At 41.4% G+C, this 20,834-nt stretch overlaps 3 protein-coding genes and 1 long non-coding RNA gene across 8 annotated transcripts in view; 2 read left to right on the top strand and 2 right to left on the bottom strand.

Moving 5' to 3' along the window:
• Positions 1–641: 641 nt before the first annotated feature.
• On the bottom strand, positions 642–2,213 carry LOC122760642 (NLR family CARD domain-containing protein 3-like; the record flags this gene model as incomplete). The annotated part of the gene is made up of 3 exons (XM_044015773.1): positions 2,208–2,213; positions 880–1,547; positions 642–783 (listed from the first exon to the last, which is right to left on the bottom strand). Coding segments are annotated over exons 1-3 (816 nt in total), but the record flags the coding sequence as incomplete, so codon positions are not given.
• A 13-nt stretch (positions 2,214–2,226) lies between these two features.
• LOC122760641 lies at positions 2,227–3,351 on the bottom strand. 5 transcript variants are annotated; one of them, XR_006358454.1, is made up of 4 exons: positions 3,274–3,351; positions 2,783–2,878; positions 2,429–2,521; positions 2,227–2,348 (listed from the first exon to the last, which is right to left on the bottom strand). It is a non-coding gene; the product is annotated as an uncharacterized LOC122760641 (long non-coding RNA). The 5 variants fall into 5 exon arrangements; XR_006358456.1 differs by lacking the exon at positions 3,274–3,351 and having other exon boundaries at positions 2,776–2,892; XR_006358457.1 differs by lacking the exon at positions 3,274–3,351 and having other exon boundaries at positions 2,429–2,518; positions 2,776–2,892.
• Positions 3,352–5,734: 2,383 nt separating this feature from the next.
• LOC122760640 (NACHT, LRR and PYD domains-containing protein 3-like) overlaps positions 5,735–20,834 on the top strand; it is a 50,640-nt gene continuing 35,540 nt past the window's right edge. The window contains exons 1-2 of the mRNA XM_044015772.1: positions 5,735–5,802; positions 5,887–5,994. Of these exons, the coding sequence (XP_043871707.1) occupies positions 5,792–5,802; positions 5,887–5,994 (119 nt within the window). The 5' untranslated portion in view covers positions 5,735–5,791. The remainder of the gene's footprint in view (positions 5,803–5,886; positions 5,995–20,834) is intronic.
• LOC122760639 (protein NLRC3-like) lies at positions 9,466–19,245 on the top strand. The gene is made up of 7 exons (XM_044015771.1): positions 9,466–9,599; positions 11,350–11,584; positions 11,864–13,622; positions 13,725–13,898; positions 14,041–14,214; positions 14,356–14,402; positions 18,161–19,245. The coding sequence occupies exons 2-7, from the start codon at positions 11,377–11,379 to the stop codon at positions 18,682–18,684; spliced, it is 2,886 nt and encodes a 961-aa protein (XP_043871706.1). The 5' UTR covers positions 9,466–9,599; positions 11,350–11,376; the 3' UTR covers positions 18,685–19,245.

Genomic DNA, 20,834 nt, shown 5'->3' with positions numbered 1-20,834 from the left:
CACATCTTGAAAGAATAACAAAGAGTAATTTATTGAACAAAAATGAAATAATGTGAAGACCAACTAAATACTGTTAATATAGAGTGTGAATATCAATGTAATCAGTAGTGTAAGGTGTACATGAGGGGTAATGTGTGTGTATGTTGTATACAAAACAATATAACATGAGGCCACGCTGCAGATCTCGCCCCACTGGCAGCGTGCCTGCAAAGGAAAAAACAACAAATTAAAACAAAGCAAACAACAACTCAGGACAACTCAAACCATTCCAAACAGAAGCAGCAGAAAGGGCCGAATGGGCAACAGGTCCTTGATTATATAGGCCTGGGAGCACCGACCAAGGGGTTCCCAGTTGACACCAATTAAACCCCCAGGCACAAAACAAACACCAGACACTTGGTGACACCAGGGGTCGCCACAATATGTAACTGGTATGTAACGTGATATTAAATGTAAAATTACAGTCACCTACTATCAAAGTGCACAAGAGTCTAAAAAGTGTGGAGCAACATTTTTTCTATCAGGAACAACTTGATTGTAGCTGTTAGATGTTTTTATCTAGTTTTTATGTTTATTGTCAAACAAGAACAATCAGGCAGATGATCCGCTGTGGCGCTCCCTAGAGAACAGTGAGGACTCTTCAGTCCATCACACAGCAGCTTCACTCCTGAATCCTGCAGCCTGTTGTTACACAGGTCCACGTGTCTCAGACTAGAGGACACAGAGCTGAGGACTGAGGACAGAGCGTCACAGCTTCTCTCTGAGAGGTTACAGCCACTCAGTCTGAGGTAGAAAACAGTGACAAACAAAAGGTTAAACATGTTTGTCTTGTGCTCTTTAGAATATGTCTTATTAATATTTATATACTGATCCACGTACAGAGCTTTGTTGGAGGCTTTGACCACCGGCAGCAGCTTCAGAAGAGCCTCCTCTGAAGCAGAGTATTTCTTCAGGTCAAACTCTTCCAGATCTTTTCCTGTAGACAGTAAGATGAAGACCAGAGCTGACCACTGAGCAGGAGACAGTGTCTTTGTGGACAGGCGTCCTGATGTGAGGGACTCTTGGATCTCCTCCACAAGAGAACGATGGTTCAGTTCATTCAGACAGTGGAACAGGTTGATGCTTCTCTCTGCTGACAGATTCTCACTGATCTTCTTCTTGATGTACTCAACTGTTTTCTGATTGGTCTTTGAACCACTTCCTGTTTGTGTCAGTAGACCTCTTAAGACCTTCTGATTGGTCTCCAGTGAAAGACCCAGGAGGAAGCGGAGGGACAAGTCCAGGTGTCCATTTGGACTCAGTAAGGCCTCGTCCACAGCACTCTGGTGCAGATGATTCAGTTCAGGTTTGTTTGTTTGTATGGAGCGCTGGCGTTTTTTTCTAAATGGTCTGGACCACTGGCTCGTTGTTGGTTCTTCTGACAACAGATTTGTTCCAGAGGTGATGGAGGTCAGATGAACATGAAGAGCAGCCAGAAACTCCTGAACACTCAGATGGACAAAGCAGAAGACCTTGTCCTGGTACAGGCCCCTCTCCTCTTTAAAGATCTAGATTTTTATTTTATCTTTATTTTTAGCTTATTTTATTCTATTCTATATTTTATGGTGTTCGGTACCTGGGGTGTTTCTCTTTCCAGTCTCCTGTAAAGGGTGACTCTAATCTTAACAGTGCTGTGTGTTGATGTTGGAGCTGTTAATTTCCCCGAGGGAACCTCCCAAAGGGATCAATAAAGTCGTCTGTCTGTCTGTCTGTCAGCTCTGTCTGCTCTTTCTGTAGTGCTCTTTTTCATCTTTAAAAACATTTATATACTGTGTATATATACGTTTACTGTTCACTTTTAAAAAATGTTGTATGCTTGTTATGCGCCAATGACACCAGAACAAATTCCTTGTATGTGCAAATCGTACTTGGCAATAAAGCTCTTCTGATTCTGATTCTGATTCTGTCTGATTAACACATTTAAGACTTCTACATCTTCAGTCAGATCACTTTACCCAAACCCAAGCATGTGAGCCAGGAATGTTCCACAATTATTCAACATTTCTTATTTTTACATGGGTCCAGATCTGAGATTAAATGGGGACGGGTCTGTTTGGGACTAGGGTCGAGAATGTCTTGGGTCTGCATGGGTCTGGGTCTGAATTCTCAAATATTAGGTGTCTCTGGTGCTACATGGTGGATCATTTGAGTTGTTGACCTGTGAAGACCTCCATCCTCTATCATCTGACCTCTGTTCTTGTTTGAAGTTCAAAGGTTCATACATGGACCAGTCACTCTTCATGGACACACAGCTGGGTCCAGGTCCAGGTCCAGGTCCGGCAGAGTCTGGTCTCTGTTGATGGATCCTCCTACAACACAGGATGTGTAAATAAAACACTGAGCTGTGACATGGAGACGAGTCACATGATCCATGAGATCCTCATCTCACCTCTGACCCTCATGTTCCTCACACAGAGTGGTTTTAGAGGGCGGAGCTTCCTCTTCACTGTCCTTGATCTGATTCATAGCAGAGCGCCACCTGCTGGGAGAATAAAACTCGCTCATTACAAGTTCTGCTAACATGGGTGGACCACATTGACCTAATGTGGGCCGGTCAGCAAGAAGACTTTTTTTAACTACAGAATTGGCCGACATGACCCTCATTGGTTGACTGAACAATCGGCACAGCCCATTGGTTTATGCTAATAATGGACTGTCAGTCACTCAGTTACTGGTTCATTTCAAAGAGCCGTTAAAAAGATTTGACTCGTTCGTGAACGTCACAGCTCGACTCACAACTCACTCAAGACGCTGTTTGCATCACACTTTACAGCCCTTCACTGCAGGTGAGTCCACTGGTTTAACAGAAGAGCCCGCCCTCTGGTGGTCAGGTAAGAAGCTGCCCAATAGATAGATACATATGTATGTTAAACATCTGGACTTTGAAGAGATGTCGTTAATTGTGACTATTGAGAATAAACATTTAATTTAACTAGTTTCTTAAATCTATCAAATCAAATCTTTTTTTTCAGCTACAATGGCTGTAATCTGTTTTCACTGGAAACATAAACTTATCAGTCACTATCAGATCTTCAGTCCAGCAGAAGTTCTTTCTCCAAAATGTCCTCTAAACCAGTGATTTCCAAACATTTTAGTCACTGAACAACAGAGTCAGTGACGTGAGATTCATGAAGCTTCACAGTAAAAACATCACGTCGACAAAAAGTTACAACTTTTTCATTTTCAGTGCATTTCTTTTTCACATGTGTGATGAGATGATTTTAGTTCCCTTACCTTCTGATGGTGAGAAATAATCGTCATGAAGCTGTTGAATGTCTGTGAAGTGACTCTGCTGCTGAACAGGAAACAAACCACAGACCAAAGTTCTCTAAAGTGTCATCTGAAGTAAATGTGATGAATGTGATCAAATTACTGCTCTGATCTGAACTTTACACTCATCACCTGGAGTCAAATATTAACAGAATCAGATCGTATCTAGTGATGGGAAAGAACTGTGCTGAGGCTTCTGGGTTAAGGTTAGAACCCACAGAAGAAGTGAGGTTAAGGTTAGAACCCACAGAATAAGTGAGGTTAAGGTTAGAACCAACAGAAGAAGTGAAGTTAACGTTAGAACCCACAGAACAAGTGAGGTTAAGTTTAGAACCCACAGAAAAAGTGAAGTTAACGTTAGAACCAACAGAAGGAGTGAAGTTAAGGTTAGAACCCAGGGAAGAAGTGAGGTTCAGGTTAGAACCAACAGAAGGAGTGAAGTTAAGGTTAGAACCCAGGGAAGAAGTGAGGTTCAGGTTAGAACTAACAGAAGGAGTGAAGTTAAGGTTAGAACCCACAGAAGGTGTGAGGTTAAGGAACCCAAGGAAGGTTAGATAATGATGTGAGGGCGACACCTGGAGGTCTGCTCAGGCCAGAGCAGAGGTGAGGCCCAGTGTGGAGATGCTGTTAATGTTTGACCACAAGTGCTATACAGAGTTGAGTTCCACAGGTCAGAGTGGATTTCTTATCAGACGTCTTCAGGAAACACCTCAGAATAAAGACGAGAGGAAAACTGAAAAACAACACATGATTAAAAACAACAAAGCTTTCACTTCGAGTAACTGAACCTTGATTTCACCGTCAGAAGGTAAGTCATGTCTGTATGTCCTCCTGCTCTCAGTGGGTGTGTCCGTATCGAACCGATGTGTCGTTAAACGTCTACGTGTTAATGAACAAAACGATAGTTTGTAAAATTACAGTGAACGTTTTCTATTATGATGATAAATTTACACAAATTTGATGATCTTCTGGGAAAAGCCTTTGTTTTATTTTCCTGTCGCATCATAAAACTTTACAACTGAACAATCAGTGCAACGCTAACGCTAATGATTAACAGCTTTTTTCATTGTCAATTCTGTTTATTTTTATACATACATATACATATATATAAAACATGCAACATGGGGATTAGGTAAACTGGACACTCTGTAGGTATGAGAGTGTTTGTCTCTCTGTGTGTCCCTGTGATGGACTGGCGAACTGTCCATGGTGAGACTCTGCCTTTTGCCCTATGTCAGCTGAGATTGGCACAGCGTATCACGATGTCTTGTTCACGAGTGAGGGAAGGATGGAGCAGGAGATGGACAGGCGGATCAGGGCAGTGTCTGCGGTGATGCGGACGCTCAACTGGTCTGTTGTGGTGAAGAGGGAGCTGAGCCCAATGGTTAAATCTCTCGCTTTACCGTTCAATCTACACTCCAACCCTCACCTATGCTTTGTCATGAGCTTTGGGTAATGACCGAAAGAATGATATTGTGAATACAAGCGGCCAGCATGAGCTATCACACAAATGGGGTCTGATGCTGGTTATGAGGTTAAGGTTATAACTCACAGAAGGAGTGAGGTTAATGTTATAACCCACAGAAGGAGTGAGATTAAGGTTAGAACCATCAGAAGGAGTGAGGTTCAGGTTAGAACCCACAGAAGGAGGGATGTTAAGGTTATAACCCTGAAGAGGATGTTAAGGTTATAACCACACAGAAGGGTGAGGTTCAGGTTAGAACCCACAGAAGGAGGATATTAAGGGGTTAGAACCCATAGAAGGAGTGAGGTTAGGTTATAACCCACAGAAGTGAGGTTCAGGTTATAACCAAAGGAATAAGTTGTTAGAACCCACAAAGGGTGAGGTTAGAACCCACAGAAGGAAGGTGTTAAGGTTAGAACCCACAGAAGAGTGAGGTTAAGGTTAAACCCAGTAGGAGTGGGGTTCAGGTTAGAACTCACAGAAGGGTTGAAGTTAAAGGTAAGAACACACAGAAGGAGTGAGGGTTCAGGTTAGAACCCACAGAAATAGTGAGGGTTCAGGTTAGAACCCACAGAAGGAGTGAAGTTTAGATTAGAACCCACAGAAGGAGTGAGATTAAGGTTATAACCCACAGAAGGAGTGAGATTAAGGTTAGAACCCACAGAAGGCGTGAGGTTCAGGTTAGAACCCACAGAAGAAGTGAGGTTCAGGTTTGGCCGGGGAGAGGGCGCTCCACTGCTTTTCTCTGAAATCAAAATTTTGTAAAATTCTGAAATAATATTTAATGGGAGTTTGTGTTTCAAACTGTGGCCCCCAAACGCTTTTGTTGCTTAGGGCCCCCAGATTATTAAGTGTGGCCCCGGTTGAGTTAGACGTTCAATCAGTTCTTGGTTTTTCTACCTCTGTTGTTGTCATGGATGAGTGATGATCTCCCAGCAGGTGGCGCTCTGCTCTGACCCAGATCAAGGACAGAGACCCCCTCTCTGTCCTGGATGAGCCCTGCCCCCTAAAACCACCATGACTCAGAGGTGAAGCGAAGATTTGACCATGACTCAGCAATTTCATCACTTCACTCACTCTCACAGCTGTGTGTGTGTGTGTGTGTGTTCTAGACCAGACTCTGGACCTGGACCTGGACCTGACCTGGGTTTAGGGTCTGTTCAGAGACTCAAGGCGTTTTTTGAACACAATGATCACATGCAGCAGTCAGCCGACCACAAGTAAGATTTCCTTTGATGACGTGTGATGAGTTCACTGACAGCTCAGAAACTAACTGATCAGAGCAATAAAACGTCCATTTTATGAGCTTCAGTAACATCATTTTTATACATGGTGGTTCACAAACCCTGGGGCGGGACCCACTGATGGGCAGCAGGTGTTTCCCAAACTTTCTACGTGTGGATCCACTTTTTAATGATGGCAAACTACCATGACCCAAATCACAACATAAATCGTGTGTTATCATCATTCTGAATTACAAACTGACAAGATCTGAGAAAAACTGTGTCATTAGTTATTTAAGGTTTTATTTAAATCATAAATCATAGACACATAAATCTTAAATTAAAGGTTGAAAACTTTGTTTTAGGACCCAAAAGAAAAATCTCCCATGACCCATCTGTGGGACCTGAACCAGACTTTGGGAACCACGGTTTTAAATAACTCGTATAAACTGAAGTTTTAATAAAATGATTTGTTTAGTCAGCTGTTACAGAGACAGCTGTAAATGACATGACTCACAAATTTGCAATTTACGTTGAGATTTGAGTCGCGATGGTTTGTCGTCGGTTTGTGTTGCTCTCAGGATTCACCAGCAGGGGGCAGAACTCAGTCAGACCGTAGACAGTCTCGTACGTAGCCATGACGACGACAAAGATGACGCCAGTGCCGGCGACAGAAGGTAAAAATATCACAGATTTATTTTTCACAGCAGACATTTTGACTTAAAGTAAAAAAAACAAAAAAAAACCCAGTAAAAGTGGCCGCTTTCCATTTGGGTCCATTAATATTTTGTTGATTCCTCTTTGTCTTCACCGTCACTTTAATCAGATTTAGCATTTCTTTGCTCCTCTACAGTAAAAACAAAGGTTTATATTTGTGACGTGATATCAATTTAAAGTTTGTGTCTTTTTTTCATCAGTATTTACGACGTTGGTGGAAGAAAAGATTCTTTAGTGTCTGTGAACAGCGAAGCATGTGTGTACGTATTTACGCTCGAAAATGACGCACAAGACCACGACAATGGAAGGTAAAACCATGGACAGACACAATCTACTTAAAGTTCCAAAATCTACTTAAAGTTCCAAAATTTACTTAAAGTTCCAAAATCTACTTAAAGTTCCAAGGTTAATGTTTGATGGCACTGCTGAGACTCTCCACTGGAAAAGGTATTTTTTCATAAATGATCATTTTCTGATAGTTTTCTTGTGTTTTGTGTTTATTTTTTAAGACTTGATGACGTTTACGTGACGGACTCTTCAGCGCGTGTGAAGAGCGAAGGATCCGTGTACGAGCACACGCTCGAAAGTGACGACGACCGAAGGTAAAACCTTTACAGACATGTTTTAAGGTCCTGTATGTTGATTTGCTCCTAATAAGAAATGTACATATTTATAATTTACTTATCATAAAAACATAGAAATGTTTTTGTTTTATTCCATAGTGAAATAATGATTTATACTGACATTATCGATGACGTTTACGAGACAAAAGTCTCCTCAGCGTCTGTGAAGAGCGAACGATCCGTGTACGAAAGCAACGACGACGATGAAGACGACGGAAGGTAAAAGGTCGTCTATTATGACCTTTAAAAGACGCAAACCCGTGAAAGAATAAGAAAATAAAGGTGGAAATACAAACGATAAAAAATACACCATTGAAAATCAGGAACGCAAAAAATATAGTATATTCTTTTAAATTGAAAATCTAACACATGACGTTCATGTGTAACACTTTACAAATAACGACAAAAAAACAAGTACAGAAGAAAATGAGGGAAAACGCTGACAGTTAGTGTTTAATTCTGGACATTTCCACATTTATTCTTATGGTTGCTCCATAAACGCATTGTTTTTGTGTATATATTTATATTTAAATAATGATTTATACTCACGTTTTAACTGAAACTGTCCTTTGTCTTCAGTATTTATGACATGTACGAGAAAGAAAAGCTGTTAACGTCAGGAACGAGCCAAGGATCCGTGTACGAGCACACGCTCGTCGACGATGAAGAATACGATGAAGAAGACGAAGAATGCGATGAAGAAGATGACGATGGCGACGATGATGAAATTTATAGAGTGTAAAACGTAGCAGACAATAACAACATGACAACAATGTATAAATTCATTGTAATGTATTGTGCGGTGTTTATTTTTATATTTGATATATATTCGATATGTTACTGAATTTAAAATTAAAATGTCTTTTTTTGTGGTGTGAAATTGTTCTTTCTGTTTTTTGTTTTGTTTTTTTAAATTAGTTTTTATGAAATTGACGACGCAGCTTTGCCGCCTGTGAAGAACGAGGGATCGGCGTATCAACACACCATAAACGACGACGGGCGCTGTCATGATGACCATAAAAGGTAAAAGCGTTTGTCAAAGCACGAGTGTGGCCGCATTCCATTTAGTTCTGATCCACACGGAAACAGAACGCAGTGAAATGATCTTTTTCTTTGTGAAAGACTAAATGCTGTGGTACACCTTCAGGCCTGTGTGTGGCACTGTTGCGCTGCCACAGCAGAACTGGAGAGGAAGAACAACAACAAACACATGAAGGAGACAGTGAAGGTTTAGTGAAGACAGAAACTGATGGAATGAAGCCACAATTAAAATGTTTTTTAATTTTCAAATGTTTTTCTCTCACTAAAACGTCAACATTGAAATATCACTTTAAATGTTTCGTTTCTCTCAGTATCGACAACATTTACGACACACCTGAAGGATCCACGCAGCGTCCAAACTTCTGCGAGGACGGACGCCTGGATGATGAAGAGTAAGAAAGAAGTTTAAAGAGAGGACATTTTGTCAAAGTGAGGACATTTTTTTCGTGAGGACATTTTGTCAAAGTGAGGACATTTTTTGGTGAGGACATTTTGTCAAAGTGAGGACATTTTTTGGTGAGGACATTTTGTCAAAGTGAGGACATATTTTGGTGAGGGACATTTTGTCAAAGTAGTGAGGACATTTTTGGTGAGGACATTTTGTCAAAGTGAGGACATTTTTGGTGAGGACATTTTGTCAAAGTGAGGGACATTTTGGTGAGACATTTTGTCAAAGTGAGGGACATTTTTTGAGGACATTTTTTTTGAGGACATTTTTGGTGAGGACATTTTGTGTGAGGACATTTTGGTGAGGACATTTTGTCAAAGTAGGGACATTTTGGTGAGGACATTTTGTCAAAGTGAGGACATTTTGGTGAGGACATTTTTTAAGTGAAAACATTTTGCATGTTTCATGACTCAGACTGTTGGTCGCACATTAGCATGAGGGTACTTTAGCTTAGCATTAGCCCCAGGTGAGAAGTCCCCAGTTGTATGCACTCGCCTGTAAACACACATGACACATGACACAATACATGTGCAGTTCAATCGTGCTAAGGTCGTAGTCCAACAAAGACCGACAACCTACTGGATACCGTGCACGTGTGACTCTGCCCCTGTAGGTGGCGCTGTATCTCTCTATTAGCTAGTGTGTATAGTTAAAACTCAACTTTCGGTTCAGTCCTCGTTGATCGTTAATGTTTTCTCCACAGACTTTATCAGGAGATTCCGGAGTATTTCAGCGCTCAGTGGAAACAGAAAGATCTCAACTCCATATTTACGGTGAGCACATAAACAGGCACAGCTGCTTCTCTAAAATAACGCCAATCAAACACAACTATGGACACAAAATTGGCTGTAATACTCACATGAAACACCTTTTTCTAAATGGTGGACAGTCGAGATATATCCAAAACGTGACAGCTTGAATATATCTGACCTGTGCTTTTTATGAGTTTGTGAACAGTTGTAGGTTACATTATTCCAGAGCTGAAGTATCCTGACATCTTCAACTTCCTGATTAACGTCTCTTCATTTCAGGGGTGGACTGGATAAAAAATTTGGCCCTGGACTTTTTGGTCCAGACTGGTTCAATATAATCCGCGCGTAGATACTGTGCCAACTCGCCCCACTGATGTACATACAAACATGCAAGCCCTTAATAACACCACTATTCTGAGCAATATCCCTTTATATTCTGGAGCCTTGAATAAATGCTTACTGTACCTGCTCTTAATAAGAAGGGTACTGGAGAAAGGATTTCACATTCAAGAGTGTTTATCACTCATTATCACACAGCTGCCTGCTGCCAATCACAAATCTGAGTCGTGTGGAATAGGTTAAGTTTGAACAAGATTACATGCAAAAAATGAGTCTGCATGCAATCACAATGTTGGCTAATTGACTAAAGTATGGAAAACAATAGTATAATGATCTGAAAAATGGACAAAGACTTTTTGTAAATTATTGTAACAGTAGTTAATAAGTGTTTTATTCATTTTAACTATTGTATATAATGTGAAACTATTAAAAAGGACAATAAACCATAAAAACTGACTGTAAAGCATACATATGTAGCATATACTTTATTATTAAAGTTGTTAGATCAATGTCCTTCATGAACAAAATTGAACTGTTGGCACTAAAAAAGATGTTGACACTTTAAACACTTTTACTTTTGTGACCTGATTTGGGAGATTTCATTATAGTTTGAAATTATCAAAAAGTGTGAACATAGCAGATCTACATACTCAAAACACATCACATTGCAACATGTGAGTTGTAAGCATGTAGATCTGCAATTTAGTGTGAAAGTATGAGATGAAAGTATAAAACAGGGCTTAAATGGTCAATACTCCTGGGCCTCTGTAGCCTCTCATAGGGCCATTGAGCCAGGTATTCTTGACAATCAATCGTCACGTCATCTCTCCGTTGCGTTGTGTCTGCAGCTGAGCGCTGTGTTTATCTTTGTTTGCAGCTCCTGCGCCTTGTCTCCGTAACTACGATAACTCTCCCGAGCCCACACTGTGTAGTTTTCAAGACAAGGTGCAGCAAAATAATAATTTTTAAAAAAAACGTCCGTCCCTCAACTGGCCCAAAATCGATTGGCCCACTGGGAAATCTCCCGGTACTCCCGATGGCCATTCCACCCCTGCTTCATTTTACTCCACGGAGTCACTGAAAGTTTACTAAAACCCCGTGGAGGGAAACAAATGGACGCAATCATTGAACTCTGGCGTGTACCGGCTAAAGATAGCGTTGTTGTTGTGTTAACGTTGCTGTGCAGACTAGATCTTGGTAAATCTAGTCTGAGTCCGTGGTTTAAATCAGTTGCTTATGTTTGTTCCCATCACGCTGTCTTCTTCTGCTCGCCGTGAGTTTCACATTTCATAGCAGTGATTCACTTCCACTGTCTTAAAATGTTCTCCCGTTAGCCTGTTAGCCTGTCTCTGGCTATCCAACATCAGTGTGACGTCAGCTACGGGAGCTCGATTGAATGTGTCGTATGTATATATGTATGCCTTTTCTTCAGCGGCTGGAGGAAAACATCTCAAAGTTTATGAAAAGCCAGCTGGCGAGATTCCAGAGGGCTCTCAGTCCCGACTGCCCAGAATTCATGTACTTGGAGAGCCACTGTGAGGATGAAGGCATGATCTACAGTGATGGCGAAGATCAGAGGAGGAGGTGCAGAAAGGCCTTTCTGAAGATCACACTGCACTTTCTGAGGAGAATGGGGATGGATGATCTGGCTAACTCTCTAAAAAACAGTAAGAGACTTTAGAAAGAAGGTTTTACCCAAACATTTTTCTCAATTAAACATGTCCTTATTACACAAAGTATGTCCTCCTGCTCGCAGTGAACAACCAGGTGGAAGTCTTCTTACGAGGTTAATCTCAGGTCTGACCATCAGCTTCAAGATTATAATTTGGATCAGTACATGAAATGGCCCAGTAACCTAGGTTCCAGTGCGGGTTCAGTTTGTCCCACATTAAAATGAACAGTTTTACTGGCTGTTACATCACTGATTAGATTTTTTGTTTGTCCAGGAACGAGAGCTGCGGTGTGCCAGCGAAAAATGAAGTCCACATTAAAGAATACGTTTCAGAGTGCATTGAAGGGAATTAGTACAACAGGAAACCAGACCCTACTGAATCCGATCTATATGGAGCTCTACATCGCAAAGGGAGGGACTAACGAGGACATTCATGAATATGATGTCAAACAGTTTGAAACAGCTTCTTATAAACCACAAGACATCTTTAAAACCTCAGCTGGAAGAGACGGACCAATCAGAAGAGTGATGACAAAGGGCGTGGCTGGCATTGGGAAAACAGTGTTAACACAGAAGTTCACTCTGGACTGGGCTGAAGACAAAAGCAACCAGGACGTACAGTTCATGTTTCCCTTCACCTTCAGAGAGCTGAATGTGCTGAAAGAGAAGAAGTTCAGTTTGGTGGAACTCATCCATCACTTCTTCACTGAAACCAAAGAAGCAGGAATCTGCAGGTTTGAAGACTTTAAGGTGGTCTTCATCTTTGATGGTCTGGACGAGTGTCGACTTCCTCTGGACTTCCACAACACTGAGATCCTGACTGACGTCACAGCGTCCACCTCAGTGGACGTGCTACTGACAAACCTCATCAGGGGGAAACTGCTTCCCTCTGCTCGCCTCTGGATAACCACGCGACCTGCAGCAGCCAATCAGATCCCTCCCGACTGTGTGGACATGGTGACAGAGGTCAGAGGGTTCACGGACCCACAGAAGGAGGACTACTTCAGGAAGAGGTTCAGGGAGGAGGAGCAGGCCAGGAGGATCATCTCCCACATCCAGACATCACGAAGCCTCCACATCATGTGCCACATCCCAGTCTTCTGCTGGATCACTGCAACAGTTCTGGAGAACATGTTGAAAACCAGAGATGGAGGAGAACTGCCCAAGACCCTGACTGAGATGTACATCCACTTCCTGGTGGTGCAGTCCAAAGCGAAGAAGGTCAATCACCGTAGACGGTTAAGGCAAGAAAAGAGGAAGATGATTGAGTCTCTGGGGAAACTGGCTTTTGAGCAGCTGCAGAAAGGAAACCTGATCTTCTATGAATCAGACTTGACAGAGTGTGGCATCGATATCACAGCAGCTTCAGTTTACTCAAGAGTCTTCACTCAAATCTTTAAAGAGGAGAGAGGCCTGTACCAGGACAAGGTCTTCTGCTTTGTCCATCTGAGTGTTCAGGAGTTTCTAGCTGCTCTTCATGTTCATCTGACCTTCATCACCTCTGGAAGAAATCTGATGTCACAACCACAAGCAGCATCACGTTTACCCAGGGTCTTTCAAGATCAACTTAAACTAAGTCATCTGCACCACAGTGCTGTGGAAAAGGCCATGAAAAGTCCAAATGGACATCTGGACCTGTTCCTCCGCTTCCTCCTGGGTCTTTCATTGGAAACCAACCAGACTCTTCTACGAAGCCTGTTGAAACACACAGGAAGTAGCTTAACTAACAAGCAGCAAACAATTGACTTCATTAATGAGAAGATGAAGGAAAACTGGTCTTCAGAGAAAAGCATCAACCTGTTCTACTGCCTGAATGAACTTAAAGACCATTCTCTAACAGAAGAGATCCAAAGGTTCCTGAGATCTGGATATCTTGCTTCGAGGACACTGTCTCCTGCTCAGTGGTCAGCTCTGCTCTTCATCTTACTGTCATCAGGGAAAGATCTGGAAGAGTTTGACCTGAGAAAATACTCCGCTTCAGAGGAGGCTCTTCTGAGGCTGCTGCCGGCGGTCAAAGCCTCCAACAAAGCTGTGTAGGTGGAATGATGTCAATACCAAGCATAAATACACAATATGTGCATTTGCAAGAGGATATTGAAATGTTTTGTTGTTGTTTTTTCTTCATCCTACCTCAGGTTGAGGGACTGTAACCTCTCAGAGAGAAGTTGTGAAGCTCTGTCCTTAGTCCTCAGCTCTGAGTCCTCTAGTCTGAGACACCTGGATCTGAGTGACAACCACCTGCAGGATTCAGGAGTGAAGCTGCTGTCACATGGATTGCAGAGTCCTTACTGTTTGTTGGAGACTCTCAGGTGATGACACAGCCACTGTATCCAAAAATAATAAAAGCACAAATCTTTGAGATTCATCATCTCCTAGTATTCAGCAATGTCATTAAAATATATTTCCACACGCACGACTCTCTTGTGTGATAAGAACATGATTTGTGTTTAGTCTGTCAGGTTGTCTGATCACAGACGAAGGCTGCGTCTCTCTGGCCTCAGCTCTCAGCAAGAACCCCTCCCATCTCAAAGACCTGGACCTGAGCAACAACAACCTGTGGGATTCAGGAGTGAAGCTCTTGTCTGCTGGACTTGCCGACATAAACTGGAGACTGGACACTCTTAAGTATGGGTGGACAACATTTGCTATTTCAAAGTTCCTCAAAGTTACACTAACCTAAAGTGCAAAATGTGCAAAAAAGGGTTAAATTCACCTGATTCCATGATTGAAATCGATTCGCTGGTCTGACTGTGTTTCCTCCTCCAGGCTGGACAACTGTGGAGAGCGGAGGTTAACTCCTGGTGTGAGGAAATGTAAGTTTAATATTTACTCAAAGACTCCAACACATCATAAACTCAGAGAGCCACAATCATACATACAGTAGATAAGGAAATAAACAATATATGGTTTGCAGCTAATGCTATCATTGTGGCTACTGTCCAAAGACAGAAACAACCACAATAATCCTTATTTGGATCAGAAACCCTGTTGAGCCGCATTTTGTAATAACGGTGAATTTTGTAATAAACGTCCAAAATGTAATAACTTTTTCATTTCATTTTGTAATAAACTGCCGCATTTTGTAATAAACTGCCCCAACGCATTTTGTAATACATTTTGCCGCATCATGTAATAAGTTATTACATTTTGAAAAGATTATTACAAAATGCACTTGCAACTTTTTTATTCTCTAGGAAATGTAATAACATGGTGCATTACGTAATAACAATTCTAGAGCATTGTTTATTTGGTTGTTAATTGTATTTTATTTTACTTTAAAGTATTTGTAAAAGTTAGGCCTATTATTAGTATCACTGTATTAGCCTAGTAGCAGTACTTTTCAATTACTATCAGTACACTATTCTAAGGTTGCATTAACAGAGAATATTCTGTAAATTCCAGATTTTTTTTATTGGATACCAAAACCACATCAAGAATAGTTATAAACATCCAACAAACCTTATTATGCTTCTTATAATACAGAAACTCTGGGTATCAAAATTTAATCCATTCGTAAACATTAACATATGCACATACAAAATAGAAACGCTGATGAATAGGTAAAGAACAGCTTTATTTATGCATTTATAGAACCTTTCAACAACAATAAATGCAACCAACACATGCAGGCTTGCGGCCAATTTAAAATAATAATGAACCAATGAATATAAGTTCTACCTTAAACAACGTAAGTGTCTTCTGCTTGTTTAGAGAGCTGCTATGACCAGCAAATTTCTCCACTAAGATTAACTTTAAACAAATATGAAATTGCCTCAAAAGGCTAAACAAACAACAAAATTTCTATTTCCAAAATATATCCGTAATTTCAAATTGTCCATGTCTAATATGTCTAATTACCAGCCAAGCCATAAACCACTTGGAATGTTTCCCAAACAGCTCCTTGAGTTTTAATGCCACACCACCAAAGCGCCCTGCTGCTTTGTACAACCTTTGTACACTAATTGTGTGCTTTCCAACGACGTCCAACCCAAGGCTTTGGTTTAATGACAAAATGTTTAACTCCCAAAACTAAACTGCATTTTGTGCCTTTTTTTTTTTTTTGCACTTTTATTTTATTTGTGGAATTTCATTTCAAGTACTAAAATATTTTATCTTGAATTAATATTTAAGAAGGTATTTTAATTATTACAATTTTGATAACCCACCACCACCTGCGGCATCACAGTAATTCAAATTGCTTTATGAATGTTGATCTTACGTTATAGCCCTAGATTTGTCTCAATAAAGGATGCTATCATTAAAGAGGACGCTGCTTTTGTAGGAATACTGAAAAACAAGGTTTTAACAAATTTATTGTTTTCACACCTGTTATAACATTTTTAGCCTTTTAATAGCTATTTCGATGCTTACTATTTATGACTGTGTTAACCCTTTCGCCGCCAAAGATATTCCAAAAATGTATGAAATATTAATATTAATTTTCCAAAAGGCTGTAACTTGAAACTGATAAGAGATAAAATTATGCTGTAAATGAGATAAACCTTAACCACAACCCTAAGTTTGTGATGGGACTAAATTTACCAATCTAATTTGCATATTATGACATTCATTGTGATCTGGGATGTGTTGTTTAAATGATCACTTTATTTTTTGAGCAGTGTACTATTGTGTGTGTGTGTGTGTGGGTGGGTGTAGTTTTGCACATGCACAGTTTTCCTTCAAATGTGTTATTACCTGTCGGTCATTAAAAGTTATTAACTTTTAATATGTACTTAGAGGCATAGATTTCAGTTTTACTTTACAAACTGTTTTTAATGCAGTGAGCATAACTTGGACAATGCAGGTTTAAATTCAGTCATATAATTTCTTATCCAGGGCAAAACATCTACATAACTTTAGATCAACTGCAAAATGTCTTTATACTTCCATATATTCAATTACACAGATAATATTTGACACAGTTTTTTCATACCTGGCATCATGTTGAACTCTGTTGGCTGTCATGAGTGCATGATCTTTGTAGAACTGATGCAGCAGCCAATCAGATTACAGCCCGCCCTCCCCTCCCTGGCTGAGTGACAGACCATGTAGAGCTTTGAATTTGGCCATAAGTTATTGGCCTATATAATTCAAAACGTGTTCTGTCATACATAGATTTATTGGGCTACATAAATTGCATAAAAAACAACAAAAAGTCACTCTTGTATAAATTCATTGTTTAACAAACAACAATAGGTATTATTACATAATACACCATGTTATTACATTTCCTGGAGAATAAAAAAGTTGCAAGTGCATTTTGTAATAATCTTCTCAAAATGTAATAACTTATTACATAATGCGGCAAAATGTATTACAAAAAAAGTTATTACATTTTGGACGTTTATTACAAAATGCACCGTTATTACAAAATGCGGCTCAACAAATCCTGTTGTTTGTGGCCTGGTTGGATGACAGAATTGGCTGCTTCTCTTCCTAACTGATCGAGTAGACATAATTTCACCTGGATGTTGGTTTAAAGCTCTCTGTTGTTGAATTGGACATTGGTAGAGTCAGGACAAATCAGCCTTGTGAGTTACTTAGCAAAGCCTTTAATAAATCCAGGGCTGAATTGTTGTTTTGGTAAGAATGGTTGAATCGGATTAGTCCAAAGAAATATAACATACATTCTTTCCAAACTATCTTTTCTTGAGCTGGATGGAAAAGGTCACAAGGTCAAAGAAAGATGTGAAGGAGATATAAGTCAAACATCTGACTGTGCTGACATAGATAGAATAAAGAAGGATGTGACATCATGTGTGTGAAGAATCTCAGATATCCAGTATCTTCTGGAGAGTAGATATGGACAAGTGGACTTTATTGAGTTAAGTTTCACTTGTTATTGAAGAAGCTTCTTCAGTTCTGACAGAAACCTCCAAAGTTCTTTAGACAGTCCTTATGTTAAACAGTACAACGTTAATCACCAATCATCTTTAGCCAGTAAGGGGTTGCTGGTAAGAACTCCTGTGATGTCAGAGTGAAGGTGTTTCAGATATTAGAAAGCATCAGCAACAACTTCTATACTTTATTACTTATATAACGATTTGTGAAACACTCCCATCATTCCTGAGATGCTTTGCCGCCTGAACTATGGAAATCTCTCAGCATAAAAGTCTCTTTAATGCAATAATTTAAGCTGGAAGCTTAGCCTGTGGTAGAGGTAGCAGATGCGCTGGGGTTGACAAGTTGCTGTTTGAGAAGTACCTGGACAAGCAGAGGCTGATCTGCAGTCGTTGGCTGAAAGAAGGATTAAGGAACTGATGATGAAATGACAGGGTATGACCATGAGGTCTGATTCTGGCAGATGTCAGGGAAGGTTCAGTGACAGAACTCTAAGGTTGCTAAACATAGATGATGGTTGGAGATTTGGCCACAATCTCAACACCCTGAGCTGAGGTTGACATTGATTCTTTGGTAAGGTTAAGAAAAACAATTTCAGTTTATGTTGGTTAAAGTGGATGAAAGGTGGTCAGATCTGAGGTTATTTGGACCGGCTCCCGAATCCAAGGTAGGCAACATCACCAGACAGCATTATGTTTGATGAAAAACTGCTTTTTTTTCCCTGCACCAGTTTCCTGTGAACTCACACTGGACCCGAAATCAGCGCATAAAAACCTCAGACTGTCCGACTGCCACAGGAAGGTGGATCTGGTGACCAAGCCACGGCCATACATCGACGATCCAGAGAGGTTCGACGTCTTCTGTCAGCTGTTGTGTAGAAATGGTCTGAGCGGTCGCTGTTACTGGGAGGTTGAGTGGTACGGACGAGTCGACGTAGCAGTGACCCTGAGAGGAATCAGAAAGAAAGGATACAGGAAAGCCTGCAGGTTTGGAGGAAATGATCAGTCCTGGTGTCTGAGCTGCTGTGACGACTTTTACTCCGTGTGGCACGACAACAAAGAGACACGCATCCGCTCGCCCTCCATCTCTCACAGAGTAGGAGTGTATGTGGACTGTCTCGCTGGTATCTTGTCTTTCCACAGAGTCTCTGACGGCTCACCTATCCACCTTTACACCTTCAACTTCAAATTCTCTGACCTACTGTACCCTGGCTTTAGGGTGTGGTTCGGTTCAGTGTCTCTGTGTCAGCAGTGAAACGCTGACACTGTTTAATCAGTGTCTTCTATTAAAGTCTTGATAACTGTTGCAACTTGATTCAGCTGCATTTTTACGCTCATTTTAGAACATTCCTAATCCTTGGTCAGTCTTTAGCATTAGTAATTTGTATTTATTGTTAACATAGAGCCATTGCTAATGGAAAGACCAGTTGTTAGAACATGTTATTGTGCAGACTGAGCTCCAATAGCAAAACAGTGTGTTCACTTCTTGACAGTAAGAAGCCAATCAGAGCCTGGTGTAAACCAAAACGTGGTGTGTTTCCACCGAGTGGAATAGTACCAAAGTAACCGGTCCCAACCATTACCTCTCTCTGTACCCTTCCCCTGGGGGAGTAATACGGTACGGGTGGAGCTCGACCCACGAAAGTCAGTGACAGAAAAGCGTCACTCAGCCGGTGTTTCTTCAGTCTATTCTCATACAAAGTGAGCAAAAAAAGGATGTCCTCCATTGTTGTTGTCATGTAACACTACGTATCTCACTGGCGTGGCCATCAGGCACAGCGCACACCCCGCCTACCAAGTAAAAGTACTGTAAACCCAAGCCTGACCCAGGGCTTTACTGTTCCAAACCATACCGTACTGTACCAGACTGAGCTGCACCTAATCCTTGGTCAGGATGATGGAAACACGGCTACAGATAATGATGGAACTGAGAGCACATTATTCCAGAGAGAGTTGGTGTTTTTCCTGATTCTAATGAAACATGTTTGTTAGACGGATGATTAACAGCCTCATCTGGACGACTGAGCGTTAGAATTGGAGGTAGCGTCAGGTCGTGTATTTGCCTGTCTTGATGTTGCCTGTGTTCTCCGAGGTTTATGTAATTCAAATAAATTCCTGAAACTTTACAAATCCCAGTCTTTATTCACCATTCTAAGTGAAGACCTGCTGCAGCGTGGAGGACATTTCTGAATCTGTCACTCCATCTTCAAACAACTCCTTAAATCCTAAATCGCCTTACATTACATTACATTACATGTCATTTAGCAGACGCTTTTATCCAAAGCGACTTACAAAAGTGCATTTAAACATTTGGGTACAAATAAGAGCTAGAAGTAAGTAAGAGCTTCAAGTAGATCAAACTATGAAGTGCTAGTCATAAGTGCGATGTACAAGTTTCTTTGTTTTTTTTTGTCTTAGTCGAGGTAGAGTCGGAAGAAATGTGTTTTTAGTCGGTGGCGGAAGATGTGGAGGCTTTCAGCTGTCCGGATGTCGATGGGGAGATCGTTCCACCATTTGGGAGCGAGGACAGTGAACAGTCTCGAGTTCTGCGAGTGCCTCTGCGATCCTCTCAGTGAGGGGGCAGTGAGCCGGTTTGTCGATGCAGAGCAGAGTGGGCGGGCTGGGGTGTAGGTTTTGATCATGTCCTGGATGTAGGCTGGACCGGATCCATTTGTAGCATGGAACGCAAGCACTAGAGTCTTGAAGCGGATGCGAGCAGCTACAGGAAGCCAGTGAAGGGAGTGGAGGAGCGGTGTAGTGTGGGAGAATTTTGGTAAGTTGAAGACCAGTTGAGCTGCTGCATTTTGGATGAGTTGCAGAGGTCGTATGGCACATGCCATGGAGGGAGACCAGCCAGCCAGGAGGGAGTTGCAGTAATCCAAGTGTGAGATGACAAGAGCCTGGACCAGAACCTGTGCCGCCTTCTGGGTTAGAAGAGGCCGTATCCTTCGGATGTTGTGCAACATGTATCTGCAAGATCTAGCTGTTGCAGCAATGTTGGCAGTGAGGGAGAGATGGTCATCAAGTGTCACGCCCAGGTTCCTTGCGGTATGAGAAGGAGTTACCACAGAGTTGTCGAGGGTGATGGTTAGGTCTGTGGTGGGAGAGCTTTTTCCTGGGAGAAAAAGAAATTCAGTCTTATCGAGATTGAGTTTCAGGTGATGGTCAGACATCCACTGAGAGATGTCAGTCAGACAAGTGGTCATCCGTTCTGCTACCTGTGTGTCGGAGCTGGGAAAAGAGAGAACGAGTTGGGTGTCATCGGCGTAGCTGTGATAGGAAAAACCATGAGAGCGAATAACCGAACCAAGAGAGTTGGTGTATAGAGAGAAGAGGAGAGGGCCCAAGACAGAACCCTGAGGGACCCCAGTAGCTAGAGGACAGGGTTCCGACACGGATCCTCTC

The sequence above is a fragment of the Solea senegalensis genome, unplaced genomic scaffold, assembly GCF_019176455.1.
Source record: "Solea senegalensis isolate Sse05_10M unplaced genomic scaffold, IFAPA_SoseM_1 scf7180000013854, whole genome shotgun sequence".
NCBI lineage: Eukaryota > Metazoa > Chordata > Actinopteri > Pleuronectiformes > Soleidae > Solea > Solea senegalensis.
This window is presented reverse-complemented; position numbering and strand designations above follow the sequence as displayed.